Source organism: Hyperolius riggenbachi, chromosome 4 (assembly GCF_040937935.1).
Source record: "Hyperolius riggenbachi isolate aHypRig1 chromosome 4, aHypRig1.pri, whole genome shotgun sequence".
Classification (NCBI taxonomy): domain Eukaryota; kingdom Metazoa; phylum Chordata; class Amphibia; order Anura; family Hyperoliidae; genus Hyperolius; species Hyperolius riggenbachi.
Window position 1 is genome coordinate 151972370 of NC_090649.1, and position 16051 is coordinate 151988420.

A 16051-nucleotide genomic window follows, 5' to 3' on the forward strand; every position below is an offset into this window, starting at 1 on the left:
CTGAACTCTAGTAGGTCTGTGGCTGGTGAAGCTACCAACATTCACCAAAGTCACAAAGCATCACTGGTCATCATGCAAATCTTGCTTATTGGGTCTATATGCTGCAATCTGTAGACCTTTCTTTTACCTCATTGTAGGGGGTATCCTGCATCCCTGAGTCTTCCTTCATCGCACCTTCCTCTTTGATATTTGGAGTGATGCTCTGAAAGGCCGGCCACCCCATGGAAAATAAACCTGCAGAGGACATAGGACTTTACTTTCTAATGGTGTGCATTAAAGTGAAACCATTTTTGGCAAGCAAGCTAAACATTACAACAAGCAGAGGAACAGATGAACATGTCACATGCAATGTTAGGGAACTCACTCTTGGCATCAGTGGAGATTAGTATTTGATTAGAATCTGGTGAATTTTCCTCTTCCTGGAGTGAGATTGGTGTCTGATTGAGTTCATTTTTCCAGTAACCTATAGCAGTTCATATTCAGCGATGTGATCATACAATAACGTTAGTGCATGCATGTTATATTATCAGTGAATTCATTAAGAATTAAAACGTTACAGATGCTGCTAATGAACGAAACAGGTATGTCTGATTACTGTAGGGTAGAGGAGTAACTAAAAATCAAGGAATCTCACAGTATCATTTTGATATTAGCCTACTTTCAGTTGGCCAATGTACCATCATGTATAACGTTCAGTGCATACAGTGCATGGATACAGACGTATATTTACTTGCCCTGCAAGTTCTGCTACTGTTGGAATCAACTAATTTCCCCAATCCTGCCACAGTGTCTGCATTCTGCAATCAGCTTAAAGTGGTCGGAAACTGTACATAACAGTCAATAAAAATGTGTTTTTTTCTACTTTTTATCAACCGTACAGTTATCATATTTGCTGTTGTGCACAAGTAATATTGTCTGTCTACAAATTACAAGATCCCAAACTACAGTTTATCTGCTCTGAAAGCTGCCATTGCATTTCATTCAAGCTGCTTTCTATTAATATTAACATCTTCCAGTGAGCTCTTCTGAACTGCGTGCATGCTTGAAGCAGAGAGAGCTTGTTTTCAGTTGTTACACACAATGTAACAACATCTAAATGTAAACAAAAGATAATGTTATCTCCTCTTTGGATGCAGATCATAAGCTTAAGGAGCTTTCCAGTGCAAAGCAAAGTGCTGTGTTAACTATTTGAATGCTGTTCTGCTACATTTTTTTTTTGTAATAGTAGGTTCAAAGCTGTAAGGAATGTTTTAAAGCGAAGATGAAATGCTGAGTTTCAGACCACTTTAATATTGTGCCAAAAATGAGGTTAGCTAATTGTATATACATTTACCACTGCAGTCAGTCTCTGGGACACTCTACGCAAATTAACTACATGTGTGGTAGATACAAGGTGCAGAAACACAAAAAACAAACTATTATAAATGGGGCAGAAACAGGTTACAGACAATCAGGATCCCATTTATCCTGGCACTAGAGCAGTCGCTACCGCTGTTGTTATGCCCTAGCTGAAGGCAGTAATGTCCTAAATATCCAGAACTAAACTAACCAGCAGACTCTTCCAAAGAACACAAACCGCCGGCAGTACTCAGAATGGTAAAGGTCAACTTCTGCTACTGTATTTTAACATTGAATACAGAGTTCATGGTATGTATATAAAGTGAGGTATAGTACTGTTCTAGCTAGGCCTATTTTTAACACTGAGTCTTAAACAACCAGAAAACACACTTATCCAGCATCAGACGATCCCCGTCAGTGCTGATTTGCGCTCAATGATAAGCATATAAACGCTGGATAAATCGCTTACCAAAGTAATTATGCAGCCTGGGCCTGAGCGATTACCTTTAAATAAAACTTTAATATACTAACCGTGTCTTTGTATTTCCTTTTTCCGTCCGTAGCCCCGTCTCCTAAAGGAAGAGATCACAGGCGCTTCTCTGGTCATAGAGAAGCGCCTATGACCTCTTCATTTAGGGGGCAGGGCTAAAGACAGAAGAAGGATGACTGGTAAGCATAATAAAGTTTAATAAAAAAAAAAAAAAAACATAAATTGCAAAAAAAAGGAGGTGCTGTACAAGTTAATGTACAGTGCTTCCAAGCGTTGGATAATCGCCGTGGTAAACGCCCTAGGAATCGCTGCACACAGCACTGTGGCCATTTTAAAGCGCTGCAACGATTTTAAAGCACTGCATCGATTCCTAGTGGGTTCCAGACCTAATGATGGGCGAAATACAAATGCCAATTAAAAGTCCAAATGAAAAGTGACAAGACTAACAGGGTTCAATATTCTCATTCAGAAGTCCCTTACCTTTCCTTTTCAAATATTCAGCAATGAGAGCGGCTATGTGGACATAACACATGGCTGCCTGTAGAGACATAACAAATCACAACAATCTGTGTCAGAGGAAGTAGTGCACTGTCTTTCTGAAGGGAAACCATTATGTGTATGGAAGCCCAGATATCTGAAGCCACTAGCCCTCTATTTGCTGAAGCCTTGGTATGAGTCTGACCACCACAGTCACAAACTACACATCAAGGAATATCCCCACAGCTCATGGACTGATGCAGCTCTGTATATTTATTGGCTAATTCACACTACAAGAGCTTTTATGAGCGCTTTGTGATTATAAAAGCTCTTGCAAATGTTATCCTATGTGTGTGTTCTCACTGTAGCAATGTGATTTTGTAAAAATCCCCCATAGCGCTGCGTTAGCAAGAGCTTTTCAAATCTCTAGCGTTTAAAAAATCTTTGTAGTGTGAATCAGTCCTAATGGACAAATGAACTGAGAGGGATATGGAGGTTGCCATATTTATTTCCTTCTAACCAATACCAGTTGCCTGGCAGCCCTGCCGGTCTATTTGGCTGCAGCAGTATCTGAATCCCACCAGAAACAAGCATGCTGCTAATCTTGTGAGATCTGACAAAAATGTCAGAAACACCTGATCTGCTTGCATGCTTGTTCGGGGGCTGTGGCTAAAAGTATTAGAGGCAGAGGATCAGCAGGATGCCAGGCAACTGGTAGGCCTGGAACCCACTGAAATCCGTAAACGCAAAACGCAACTGCTAGCGTTTTGTCTGAGCGGTTTGCAAGCGGATTCATGCGCGTTTTCGGTCGCGTTTTGCAACAGTGTATTTTTTTGCTCAGCGGTTGTGTAGCGTTTTGCGTTTCGCGTTTTTATCCTGATTGGTCCTGTGAATTATTTTTAATTTTGTTACAGTGTGCTGAACCACAAAACGCTAGCAAAACCGCTCAGTTTAGGTTTTGCTGAGCGTTTCTGCTAGCGTTTCAATACTTTACATTGAAGCGCTAACGCTCCCAAAATGCTGCAGGTCCTGCGTTTGCGTTTCTGGGAAACGCAAACGCTCCTGTGGAAGTTGCCCCATCCATTAAGATCAGCTGAGCATTTTGGCAAAACGCTAGCGTATCGCAGCGCTGCCAAAATGCTCAAAAAACGCTCTTGTGGGTTCCAGCCCGTATTGCTTGAAAGGAAATAAATATGGCAGCCTCCATATTCCTCTCAATTAAGTTGTCCTTTAAAAATGGATGCATCATGGGAAACCACGGTTACTCACTTACAGCTTAATTATTGCAAATACCTTCTGTTTTAAGAAGGCAAAATTACATTAAACTACACAGCAGTAATTCCAGAGACATAGGTTTTGGAAGCTCACACACTTGAAGGACCACCTCAGGTGTGTATGACGTTTATAAGGAAAGTAAATTTTAGCTTTCTGTAGCTCTGATTCATTAAAAAATGTGCTACCAGCAAGGACAATAGCACTGCAAATAACTTAATTTTGAAGTTGTTTTCTTTATCTACTGTTTAGTACATTTGGAAACAGCTCCTGTGAGAAAACTCTGTAATTACTGAATGGTTTCACTGAAGGCCCGTTTCCACCACAGCCGGTGTGTATTTCCGAGATGCACGCTGGCACTTGCTGTAATGCGAGAACGCAGCCAAATCCCACTAGCTGTGTCATAAATGGCTATAGGGATTTGTATACATTACACAATATTTTGTTGCATGTCTTCCATTTTTTCCCCGCATGTGAATCAAAAGACAGCATATTGCTTTCAATAGGCTGTGTTTCCCCATCCAAATTAGTGTGTAATGCAGCGAATCGCCCCTAGTGGAAAGGAGTACTAACAGTAGCCTCAGACTATGCACTCTCTCTTCACCTGCTTTGCAGTTATCCAGGTTTCCAACAGGTTTACTTTGAAGATGAAATGCTACAAGATAGAACATTAAGCTGTATTCATTGAACAACATAACATTAGTCATGACTGAAAGTCCTGTAAAATACAACTATATTTAGGGCCACAGTCCATGTCTATAATCCTGTGACACGTAGTCTGGACAGAATTAGTTAAACCACAAACACCATTCCTTGTGAACTTGTCACTGGCTGTGTATTTCCACATGGATGTTTCACTTCCTGTCATAATATCATTACACATGTATACTGGGAGGTTCCCCTAATCAGTTATAAGATATTTTACAGGTGTGACATCAAAAAACATCAGATAGAAGAATACACAGGGTATAATGTATACAGCTGTTTATCTTCGGAATATTTGTGAACTTGAAGTAACTCATGCCCCTTTTCCATGGGCAGCTAAACCATTAGGTTTCAATTACACAAAGCCAAATGGCATCGATTGGTAATAATACACATGTTTCGTAATGGTGGCATTACCTGGCGGTAAAAAAAGGTCTCATGTTGTGAGGATGGCAACCATGCTCGTATGCAACTGCATGGGTGGGGTACCAGTCCAACGCTTGTGTTGAGTGCCAGCAAGCAGCCAGCCGATGAACAGGAGCAGCTGACAAGCGGTGAATTCACCGCCTTTAGTTTCTCATGGAAAAGAGACCTAAATATTATCAGTGAATGTTTTTAACAACTTTTTATTTACATTTGTAAACGGAGCTACAGCAAAATGAACACGTTACAAATACAAAACTGATATATTTGTATTGGCCCATGTGATCTCGCCAACTTCCAATTCCCCCATCTAAGCTAACCTGCCCTTGTGTGTAATAGTAGCTGCACCACATTCCCTAACACCATCCCCGAAAGCAAAGTCTTAGGGCCAGTTCACACAGGCCCATTTGTCCCAGTACGAAAATCCTGATGTGATTCTCTATGACCTGACTGGATAACTTGATTCTCTACTTCCTCATGCTTCATTCCACAGAGTTATGGGCCTCCATTCATTCCAGAAATGCTAGTCATGTAGCCAGAAATTGCCTGCATTGCATTATGGGAAGTGTGCTTTTTCCTATTTCTGACACAAGAATAAGAATCTAAATTTTAACACAGCTAGTTGGAAACAAGATGGTACCAAACAATGTAAATCTTTTACAGATGGGATTATCGCATCTATACTTATAGTTCATGTATGTGGCTGCTTGTGATGAAAGAGTGTTCAGTATAGTTCTTTAATTTTTACAATGAAATGTGAATACAGTTTAGCTGTTTTGGGCAAGGCTGCAGCACAGGAAATTTCAATGCTGAATAGCGCTGGCTGGAAAGATAACAGTGGATCAGTTTGTATGTCTTGAGTCATATATTCCAGTTTTGTGCTGTAAAAGGGAAAAGTTTGTCTTGGAAGCAGAGCGGGGAGCACTAATGCACCGTGCACTTCCTAACTAGAAACATCTGCCTCCAGTCTTGTGTTGTGTCTAGACCACGGCTTATTCTAGCATTACTATTCTCATTGCTTTCATTTCTTGCTTGTATTATTTTCAAGATTTTTGTTTTGGTTTTCAATCAACATCCTATACAATGTGGCATGTGGTAAACCATGCACTTGAATGGAAAAATGTATTGTTACACACTGCCAGTGAACTGGAGTCACCTCGCTGGCATGAGAAATGAAGGGAATGTTGCCATGAGAGCCGGGTGGTGTATACCGTTATATATACACCTCCCCCCGAAGATTACTGTACCCAATGTAATGCAATTAAAGTCAACTCCAGCTGATACGTTACGCTTTTGTATGCAGCAAAAGGAATAAAGTGTGATAAACAAAGAGGATGATGGGAGAGCAGCAAAGCCCACAATCCTCCTTTCTTCGGCTGTCCCTTAGAGCAGAGGAACAGTACAGTATGAGGTCACGCAACCTCTGATTGGCTGCCAGTAAGGGAGTAATGTGCCCACTAATGGTTCAATTTTCAACCACGAATCGCCCAAGCGATCAGATAAATGCAATTGAAAATAAAATGTCGTAATACATTGGTTATTTCACCATCAACAAACCAATATGTAATTCCTATCCATCCCAACCGATTAAAAAAACAACACATTTTTACCAATCAACTAAAATAGCGTTGAACAATCACCATTAGAATAGTTTTCAGTTGATCTGGGCCATCAAGGAGGTTTATTTTCTATCAGTCTGATCGCATTTATCTGAGCCCGCTGGCAATTCTTTGTTGAAAATTGTACCATTTGTGGGCACCTTAAGAAGGGCAGCACCACTTGGTACTTGTATCTGGTACTAAGGGGCAGGTAGGGCAGGCACTAAGGGGCAGGAACTAAGGGGCAGGTAGGGCAAGTAGGCATGGATGGTGCCAGCCTCCACATTGTTGTCTACTAAAAGAAATGTGAGATTTAATTGGGACTATCGCAGAGAGGACAAGACAAGAAAATACGGGAGGGAGGTTACACCAAGGTCGTAAATATTTTTGCAAATGGTCCCCGGCATCTGCACAATCCTAGAAGTGTCCCTGGCCAACTGTCAACCCCCTTCCCCCGGATGCCACTTCTGGGTAATAGGGCAGTGGTTATGCCCCGGTTTAAACATTCCTATGACAAATACAATTCAGTTTAGCTTAAGAAAACAAAACTAGATCTTGTCAAATGCTATCAGTAATAGTGGTGTATAAGGATTTTATTTGAGATGGTCAATGGAATGTAAATAACTCAGGCTTGCATGCAAATATAATCCAAATTATATGAGGTTTGGGATTGGACTAATTGCATGCCCTTCCTTCTGATTTTGACTGGCCCAATTCCAAACTGAATACAATTTACATCACATTTTCCATGCATGCAACAGTGAATCAAAATCACTCTTCACGTTGTTACGCTCATTGGGGTTGATTCACTAAACCATGATAACTCATCTCACGGCCGCGCTGGCGATTGCGCAAAGAAATGTGAAAACATGTGCAAAAACGCTAGCGCGGCCGTGCAATGAGTTATCACGGTTTAGTGAATCAAGCACATTGTGTGATTGTCAGCATTCAAAGCTGTGGGAAGTGTGTTGCTATGCACTAGTCATAAGGGTAAAATGCAATGTCTTTCCCATACTGTGAACGCAACCTTATTGTCTCAGGCAAATGTTTCAGTGTGTATGTAAACACTACTAATCTGCTGAGGACAATGCATAAGTGCCATGATCGCAGGGGATATATCTCTCTGCTGAGGACAATGCATAAGTGCCATGATCGCAGGGGATATATCTCCCAGTTTGATCCAAAGACAACCTAGAAATGTAAGTAGACTTATACATGAATCTGCTTAAATGTCTAAAGGGGTCCATCTTTCAGATCAGTTGTTTTTGTGGCCATACTTGCTATAGGTGTGAAGATGTCCACCTATTTTATGACCATCGCAAGATGGTCCCCAGTCTGTGAAGGTCACCAAGTGTAGGCAAGGGAAACTGTGTGAACAATAGGGGCCCTATCAAAGTTTTGCTGGGAGGCCCCATGATTGTAGTTCCGCCCCTGCCTTGATGAATAATTAATATGCTTGTGTGTTCGCCTCATTATCTAATACTGGCATGTCATTCCGACTGGTTTAAAACTGCGTTTATACATTTCCAATGCTCCTGAAGTGCTCCTGTTCTTTTTTTTTTTGTGATGTCTATTTTGTTACAACCTTTCAGAACTTTAATGAAAACTGTGTATGGAGGAAAAGTGATGAGTTATTTCTTATTGCAAACAATGGATAAAATGCGACAATATCTTAAAACAGAGCTAAAATCAGGTATGCAAGTATATTGAACCTTTGAAGCCTCACTGACCACACTTAAGTTTAAGTACACTAATATTTTAAAAACTGAGAGTTTTTTCGTGTGAAAGGCACTACTGCTATTGTTTATTAGGGATAGTCCATGAGATATAAAAGCAAATGTGCTAATTTTATGCAAATTTATGCATCTTGAAAATCGACCAATCCCATGCAGATGCTACTTTTGATACCGACTAGGCCTTGCCTCCTCTCAGGACCATTGCTGTCTTGCTCAGACTTCAAATCTGATCTACAGAGCTTGCTCAGTAGTTCAGTGTTTCAGTAAAAAGGGAATGAATACAAACTTTCTTGATAAAACTGTTTAAAACTCATAGCTAAAGATGGCTGTTCCATAAGCAAACAGTTACAATATGTACAAGTTACATGACAAGCAAATGTAGAGACTATGAACTGCCATCTGGATTGAACAATCGTTGGCAGGCTGCTTGTTTGAAAGATGGAATGTGTATTGCGGGTACACATGGTGTATATACACAGTCACGTATCACAAGTCATGGCGTTATGCAAGACAGATGGCGGGAAATGTTCCAGCAATCCAGGCATGCTTTTTTATGAATAAAAAGATAAATAAAATAAAAACAGCAAGCACTTTTGTTTTACCTCAGACAAATCCCCGTTCCTGGCATGGATTTTGGCCATACTCTCCAGCCAGGTTCTGCGTAGTTCTGGTGTGCTGGCGTATGAGTTGGCTAAGCTGTACTGAAGATCTACCAGCATCTCCGGGTCTTTCTCATGTTCCTTCATCTGCGCTGTGGCCATTAAAACTGTTCTGATCCTCTTTGTCAGATCTTTCACCTCTGCTGGAAACAGGGTATTCTTGGAGGGAAAAACACAATCATTTTTAATGCTATTTATTTATGAAAACTTCTTGTTTGCTCAAGGCCTTTGTCTGTTTATATTGTTTGGGTTAAAGAGACACTAAAGTGAAAAAAAAAAAATGATATAGTGAATTGGTTGTGTACTATGAATAATTACTAGAAGATTAGCAGCAAAGAAAATATTCTCATACTTTTATTTTCAGGTATATAGTGTTTTTTCTAACATTGCATCATTCTAGATTATGTGCAGATTACACAACACTCAGCATTCAAAATGAGTCTTTCAGAGCAGTCTGTGAAGTAATGACCTCTCCTCTAGCAGAGAAAAAGTAAACAGTTCACTTACAGTTGAGATAATAAAAGTCAGATAACAGCCCTCTCCAGGACTAAAGCTGGCCATACACTGGCCCGAGTTGCCGCCATTTCGACAGCAGATTCGATCACTGGGATCGAATCTGCTGCCAATCGTTCGCGCTACACGCCGAATTTCGATCCATTCCGTCCGATCCCGACGATCGTGCCGTGCGGAAAATAACCATCGATCGCCCGTGGGTAAAGAGCGCATCGCTAGCGGCGTTCGAAGGCCCGACGACCGACGCAATAGAGCTGCAATACATTACCTGCTCCGCTGGCGCGACTCCCGGGTCTCCGCTCTTCTTCTCCGCTCTGGTCTGGTCTGGTCTCCGGCATGCTTCCCTTCTTCCTGTCCCGGCAGGAAGTTTAAACAGTAGAGGGTGCTCTACTGTTTAAACTTCCCCCAGACAGGAAGAAGAAGAGCGGAGACCCGGGAGTCACGCCGGCGGAGCAGGTAATGTATGCGGGATGGGGGGAAGCGGCGGCAGCACCACCACCACCACAGATTGTGAACGGTTTCAGGCTGAAATCCGTTCACAATCTGTTTGCAGTAAATGTAGCCATACGATCCCTCTCTGATCAGATTCGATCAGATAGGGATCTGTCTGTTGGTCGAATCTGATGGCAAATCGACCAGTGTATGGCTACCTCTAGACTAGTTGGAGAGTTAATGGCTTGTTTGCATAGAGATAACAACTGGAGTTTCTTAACTCTTCCTGTACTGGAAACAATTAGACTGATGTATCTGATCTTAATGTTTTATTTCTTAGCTGTACTACACATACAAATCATAATTTCATAATTTTTTTTTCGCTTCAGTGTCTCTTTAAAATGAAACCTAAACTCCACATCTATGTATACAGTGCCACACTGGCTGAGGTAGAATTGCTCTAAATAGCCCTTCAATGGCATTGCACAAATAAGTGTTTTGCAAAGACCAATATGGATAAAACAAGGCAAATCCAAGAAATAACAGCTGCATAGCACACCTTGTAGCAAATTTGGGTGCACAGTCCGATCACTAAATTAGGAGCCACTATAGACCACAATGTAATTCGCATGTAGAAACAAAAGAAAAATTGAGATCACATAATGGTGTAGTATGTTAAAGTCCAATGGACTAAACATACTTCATACAAATTCATTTTTAAATGTATACCAGGGGCGAAACAACAGACCCTGCCAGGGATGCAGCCGCAGGGGGGCCAGAAGCCGCAGAGGGTCCATGAGGGGAGAAGTTTCTGTCCTTAGAGACTGCCAGCTATGGGCACTGAGAGAAAAAACGTTCTACTCTATGCACAGTTGTTGTAATGACTGCATCTGCTCAGCCACTGATAAGGAATCATACAAAATTTTGTAGATAAAGATTTGTAGATAGTCCCTATTCAGTGTGCAGCAGGATCTTCTTTTCAGCACCAAGCCCCCAACTTCTCCAACCTCTACCCAAGTGCTGTTTACTGTAGTGATGCTGGAGAAGGCTGCAGAGCTAGTTCTGATCCATCAGAGATGGACAGAGTGATTGTAACAAGCTGAGGCTGGGAACACACTAGTCTGTCTGTATGCATTTTTCTGCACACCATGTTTGTCTGTGTGTGTGAACATGCACATTTTATCACAGAGAAAATGCCTGCAGTGCTTTACTGCTGTCTGTTTTTATCTGCATGGGGAAAACACATTCAAGTGTGCACTAGCCAATTGAATAACATTGGTTCTCAGTTTACCTGTGCAGAAAGTAAGGGGAGGGGGCCCCATCCAAAGTTTTGCAGGGGGCCCAGTGATTTCTAGCTATGCTTATACTAATAAAAAGGATATATGTAGCAAAAAACTGAAGAAACTTGAAGAGTTTATATGCAAAAATACAAAAGATTTTTATTGAAGACAACACTTGTGCAAAAATATTTATAAAAAGTATCCGTCAGGGAACATTTTCCATAGCAGAGAATGGCAAAAATGCATCAGTTGTTAACATCAAGATTAGTGCAGTTGTGCAAATTGAGGCTCAATTTGCACAACTGCACTAATCTTGATGTTAACAACTGATGCATTTTTGCCATTCTCTGCTATGGAAAATGTTCCCTGACGGATACTTTTTATAAATATTTTTGCACAAGTGTTGTCTTCAATAAAAATCTTTTGTATTTTTGCATATAAACTCTTCAAGTTTCTTCAGTTTTTTGCTACATATATCCTTTTTATTAGTATAAAGTCTATGTAGGTGTTGTGGCACACCTGAGAGGAAATTATCATCATTTCTTTTGTCTCCCTGTTTACGGAATATGATATCTAGCTACGCCCCTGATGTAAACTCACAAAAACTGGTTACCTCAAAAGCAACCACTGTATCGCCAAGTGGGGAGATTGGACCCAACCCCACTCGGGTTAAGAAGTCGCTCTCTGTAGGACAGAATGTAGGGGGTAAAACCTCTCCAGGAGGGGTGGATATATGACCTTACTTATATGCTCCCACTTAAATTGGATCTGATTCCAGGCAGATTGTAGGTGAATCAGCTCTCCAAGGGAATTGTTTGATTTACGGTAATTTACAACTTTTTCTTGCTATCTGTGCCCCAGTTAGAGAGATGCCCCCGTATTTTCAGTTCATTGACACTTGCGATCAAAAGCGGAAATAAGGGAGATCTCAGTGTGGACACAGACATGAGTCCCATACTGGAGGAAGTGCTTGCCTATTCCTTTTCTAAGAAAGACTGTTAAAAAATCAGAGGTTCTGACCCTTCTTCACTGTAGCTAAACCTTGGAACGAGTCCCATGTGAACAACTGTGATTTTTATTAGTATCCATGGCTTAAAAATAACATATGAAGTATTTTAGCATGTCATCACATTACCTTCATCTGCTTGTCTCCATTAGCAAAGTTGTTGACAATTGCGAGCGAATGTTGGAACCGAGAGCCCCCGATGCCTGCATCAGCAATCAGCTGACTCACTGCCTTAATGAGCTGTTAATACAAGCAAGATGCAGTTGATAGGTGTATTGTGCAGCAGCAGAGAACATCTGATTTACATTATGGGATCTGTTTATATTACACAGAATGTTGGACTTGTTCAGATTCTTTCAGGTTTTTATGTGCCTGTTCCAAAATAATCTGTTAATTCACATCTGTACTTCTCTTGTTGAATGCTTGTTTTATAACATTCATAGGTGCTGCTTTATCAAGACAAGCGCAGAGGAAACTGGAGTAAAAGTGGAGCAATTGTCCAGAACATCCCATTAGATTACAGAGGTTAGCTATGTAAATTCTGATTGGATTGGAATTGGCCCCACAGTATAGGTAGCCAGATTAGCCCCCAGTATAGTTAGCTAGATGAGGCCCCAGTAAAGGTGCTCCCTTCAGTATAGGTAGCCCCAAGTATTGTTACCTAGATTAGTCACCACAGTATAGGTAGTCAGATTAGCCCTCAGTATAGGTATCCCCCAACTTTAGGTAGCCAGATTAACTCTAAAAAGTATAGGTAGCCAAATTAGCCCACCATACACATAGCAGGTGAGCAATACGCTGGAGGGAAGCAACATACATTTCTGGGCTCTACTGACGACATACACATGTCTGAATCTATCATAACAAAGCCCTCTCTTGTCACGTATCCCATGATAGAGCCTGAAGAGGTATATCACTTCTCTCCAGCGCTCTGCTTGCTACTTTGCAATTCAGGGAGCCTGCCATGGGTATCCATGAGGCCTGCAATGGACCCCCTTATCACTGTGTGTGACCACTGGGCCTCATAGCAGTTGCTACAGGGGTCCCTACGACAATAGATATAGACTTTGACAAACTTGGTGCTAAATAGATTAATACAAAGTAGTTCTATGCTGACTAAAACAGATCTGTCATACATTATCTATGAGGGGAGTTATAATCAAATAGCTTTACCCAACCAAGCCATAAAGATGGTCAATGATATGATAGTAATTTCAATTTGATGCAAATTTCATGTTTGGTAGGTCCAATTGCAAGATGCATATATTTGCATGAAATACATTGTTTCATCAACCTGAGATTATTAGAATCTAATTGACAATCTCTAATGCTGAGTAATAACTCATTTCAAAGTATACCTATTCTGTATTGGTGGAAGAGAAGTTTATTAGGTGGGACACTAACCTCTTTGCCCCACCACAGAATCGCAGTACAAAATGGCTCTGCAAGCATGTTCTAGTGTGTGTGCACAGGAGTGCTTTGCTATGAACTGAAGCTGTCATGTATGAAGAATATGAACACTCCAAAGAAATCCAGCAAAGTGACATTCAGTCATGGACATTGTCCTTGCAGCAATACATTTACGTGTGCAGCCCACAGACAGTCTCCAGAGAAGAGCTCATTTTACCTGCAGATGGGACCTCACAATGGATGTCTGTTTATTGTACTCAAAGTTGTTTCTCATGAAGAAATAGAGAAGCGCCGAAGCCTCATTCTGGGTGGAGCGTGAGCGATGGTTGCAGCATTTCAGAACTTCATAGCAGAAAGGGCCACACAGATCTGCCTGGCCTTGGAAAAATGCATTGGGAAACTAAAAACAAAGCACCATTGTTACAATCTGACACTTCCTGCATCAAAACAAATAAGGTTCTTCACCTGATCAAATGCATTTACTGTTTAATACACATGTTCTTCTGCTTTTATAGATTGCTGAAAAACTGTTATCATTTATGGAAACGACTAACCAATCTACTTCTGCTTCATGAGGTGAGGATCCTCCCCCCTCCACAATGTTTCCTGTGTCTGTGTACTGGATCATGTGACTCCATAAAACTTTATTTCTATAGGTAGGTGTTAGAAACTCTGTAAGGTATTTATATTTAAAAGTGTTAAATTGTCTATATTTATATTTAAAAGTGTTACATTAAACTTTAAAGAACAACTGAAGTGAGAAATATATGGAGGCTGCCATATTTATTTCCTTTTATACAATACCAGTTGCCTGGCAGTCCTGCTGGTCTATTAGGATGCAGTTGTGCCTAAATGTCAGAAACAAGCATGAAGTTAATCTTTCAGATCTGACAATAATGTCAGAAACTGCAAAAACCACCACCAACAAAAAAAAGCCACACCCTGATGAAGCCCACTGGGTGAAACATGTAGGTGGGAGAAGCTACAGGAGGCCGGTCTCGCCCACTGCTACGATCCCACGCTGCTCAGAGTGTGAGCCTCACTACCGCGCGGACGCGCTGGTCGAGTGTAGGTGGGTCACGAATCATCACTACCATCAGTAGGACGCTGCAGCGTGTCTACAACCACAGGAGAGTCATTGCAGACCCGTTGGTACATGTAAGATACGGGGGTTGACAAAAAAATCCCCCGGCTGAGTTGAACTGCATGACATGTGCTCTGCTTATTATGCTGGCTTTACTAACGCTATTGCTACATAACAGTCCACTGACTTGTCATTTGCAAATTATACTGATGGGTCTCTCTCAACTAGCTAATGGTGTTGCTGTGCTGTGGTTATCAAGACGAAGATGTTCCGTTATTAAGGCTGGACTGATTTGTTAATATCTATAGATCCATATGTGATGGAGGATATCCACTCAAGGAACTACACAGATAAAATTACAAGTACTTGAAGCTGCATAGTTCAACTTCTTTATAAGAAGCTTGATGCTGTCAGTATGGATCTGAACTAGTTATGGTTTGCTAAGCTAGCACAATTGTAGCCGATTTATACACCCAGAGCTCGGTGGTTATTCACAATTGCATGCAATTAGTGTCCTGCTGGATGAATAGTGTGAATATATGTGTGAAGCAAGTGTGGGGTGCGGGAACTACCGTGCTAATCCTGGGGTTCTAGTGTTTTTAAGGTTTTATCCAAGTGTCCCTTGACACAGTCTGTGTGTAATGCTGAGGGGTCATACTTTCTGACCACCCAGCACAACAAGGCTAAGAGCTGGATAATGGAAGAGGTTACACAGGCTGCCCAGAGCAACTGCAGCTCTGGGCTTCCGATATCGCTACAAATAAAACACAATGGCAGTGCAGTGCGATCTTGCGCTGCCTTAGTTCGCACTGTGCTGCCTTAGCGATAGCAAGCATTCAGACAGATACAAGACAGGACTATAGATTGGAGCGTAACTAGTAGCAACCGCAGCTCACAGTCACGTTCACAGAAGCAGAGCAAGCAGACTAACAACAGTCACCAGCAAGCATCCACCCAGGCAAGACTACAGGATAGAACGTAACTAATAGCAACTGCAGCCTATAGCTACGTTCCCAGAAACTAGAGTATCAGGAATACTACCAGTCACCAATATGGTGATGGCAGAATCCAAGCTATCTGGATAATGGACTTCACTGATCCACCGCGGATGCAGCGAACGTCCATCAAGAATGGAACTAGGCAATACACAATAATAAGAAAAATAACAAACGGCTCAACTAACGGATAAGTAGATATTAGTAAGTCTGCATATATATTTTTCAAGAACTAGCTAAAGCACAAGTAATAAGGTCACATAGAACTACAATAACAGAACTATTCAGAGTAACAAGGTACCCAGCAGATCAGCGAACTGACCACTATGACGGGCGGGGTATGAAATGGAAGGCAGACTTTTATGCTGGCATCAGCCAATGGATGCAGGTATGCAAATCTCCACACAGCTGAATGGTACTCACTCTATCCTGAGCTGGCTTCATTACCATTTGCTAGCTGGCTGTGAATGCAAAGGACTCCCATAAGAAATACATGCAGTATTGTGTAACAACATGCATGCAGGAAATGTAGGGCTATCTGGCCGCAGCTCAGCTGCAACAAGCAATTAGTGGAATGATGACAGCATCCTGAGCTGCCCAGAACTGCAGAGCGATTGCAAATGACAATGAGAC

The 16051-nt window shown here is 41.4% G+C and overlaps 1 protein-coding gene across 6 annotated transcripts in view; it reads right to left on the bottom strand.

The window, feature by feature from the left end:
• Window positions 1–16051, bottom strand: part of DOCK10 (dedicator of cytokinesis 10) — a 377455-nt gene that overhangs the window by 50853 nt on the left and 310551 nt on the right. For 5 of the 6 annotated variants that reach the window (XM_068280790.1, XM_068280788.1, XM_068280787.1 and 2 more), the window contains 6 exons: window positions 13557–13739; window positions 12059–12169; window positions 8642–8857; window positions 2309–2366; window positions 365–463; window positions 128–234 (listed from right to left, as the gene is read on the bottom strand). In XM_068280790.1, coding sequence (XP_068136891.1) covers window positions 128–234; window positions 365–463; window positions 2309–2366; window positions 8642–8857; window positions 12059–12169; window positions 13557–13739 — 774 coding nt within the window. The remainder of the gene's footprint in view (window positions 1–127; window positions 235–364; window positions 464–2308; window positions 2367–8641; window positions 8858–12058; window positions 12170–13556; window positions 13740–16051) is intronic. The other variant, XM_068280792.1, reaches the window with a different exon arrangement.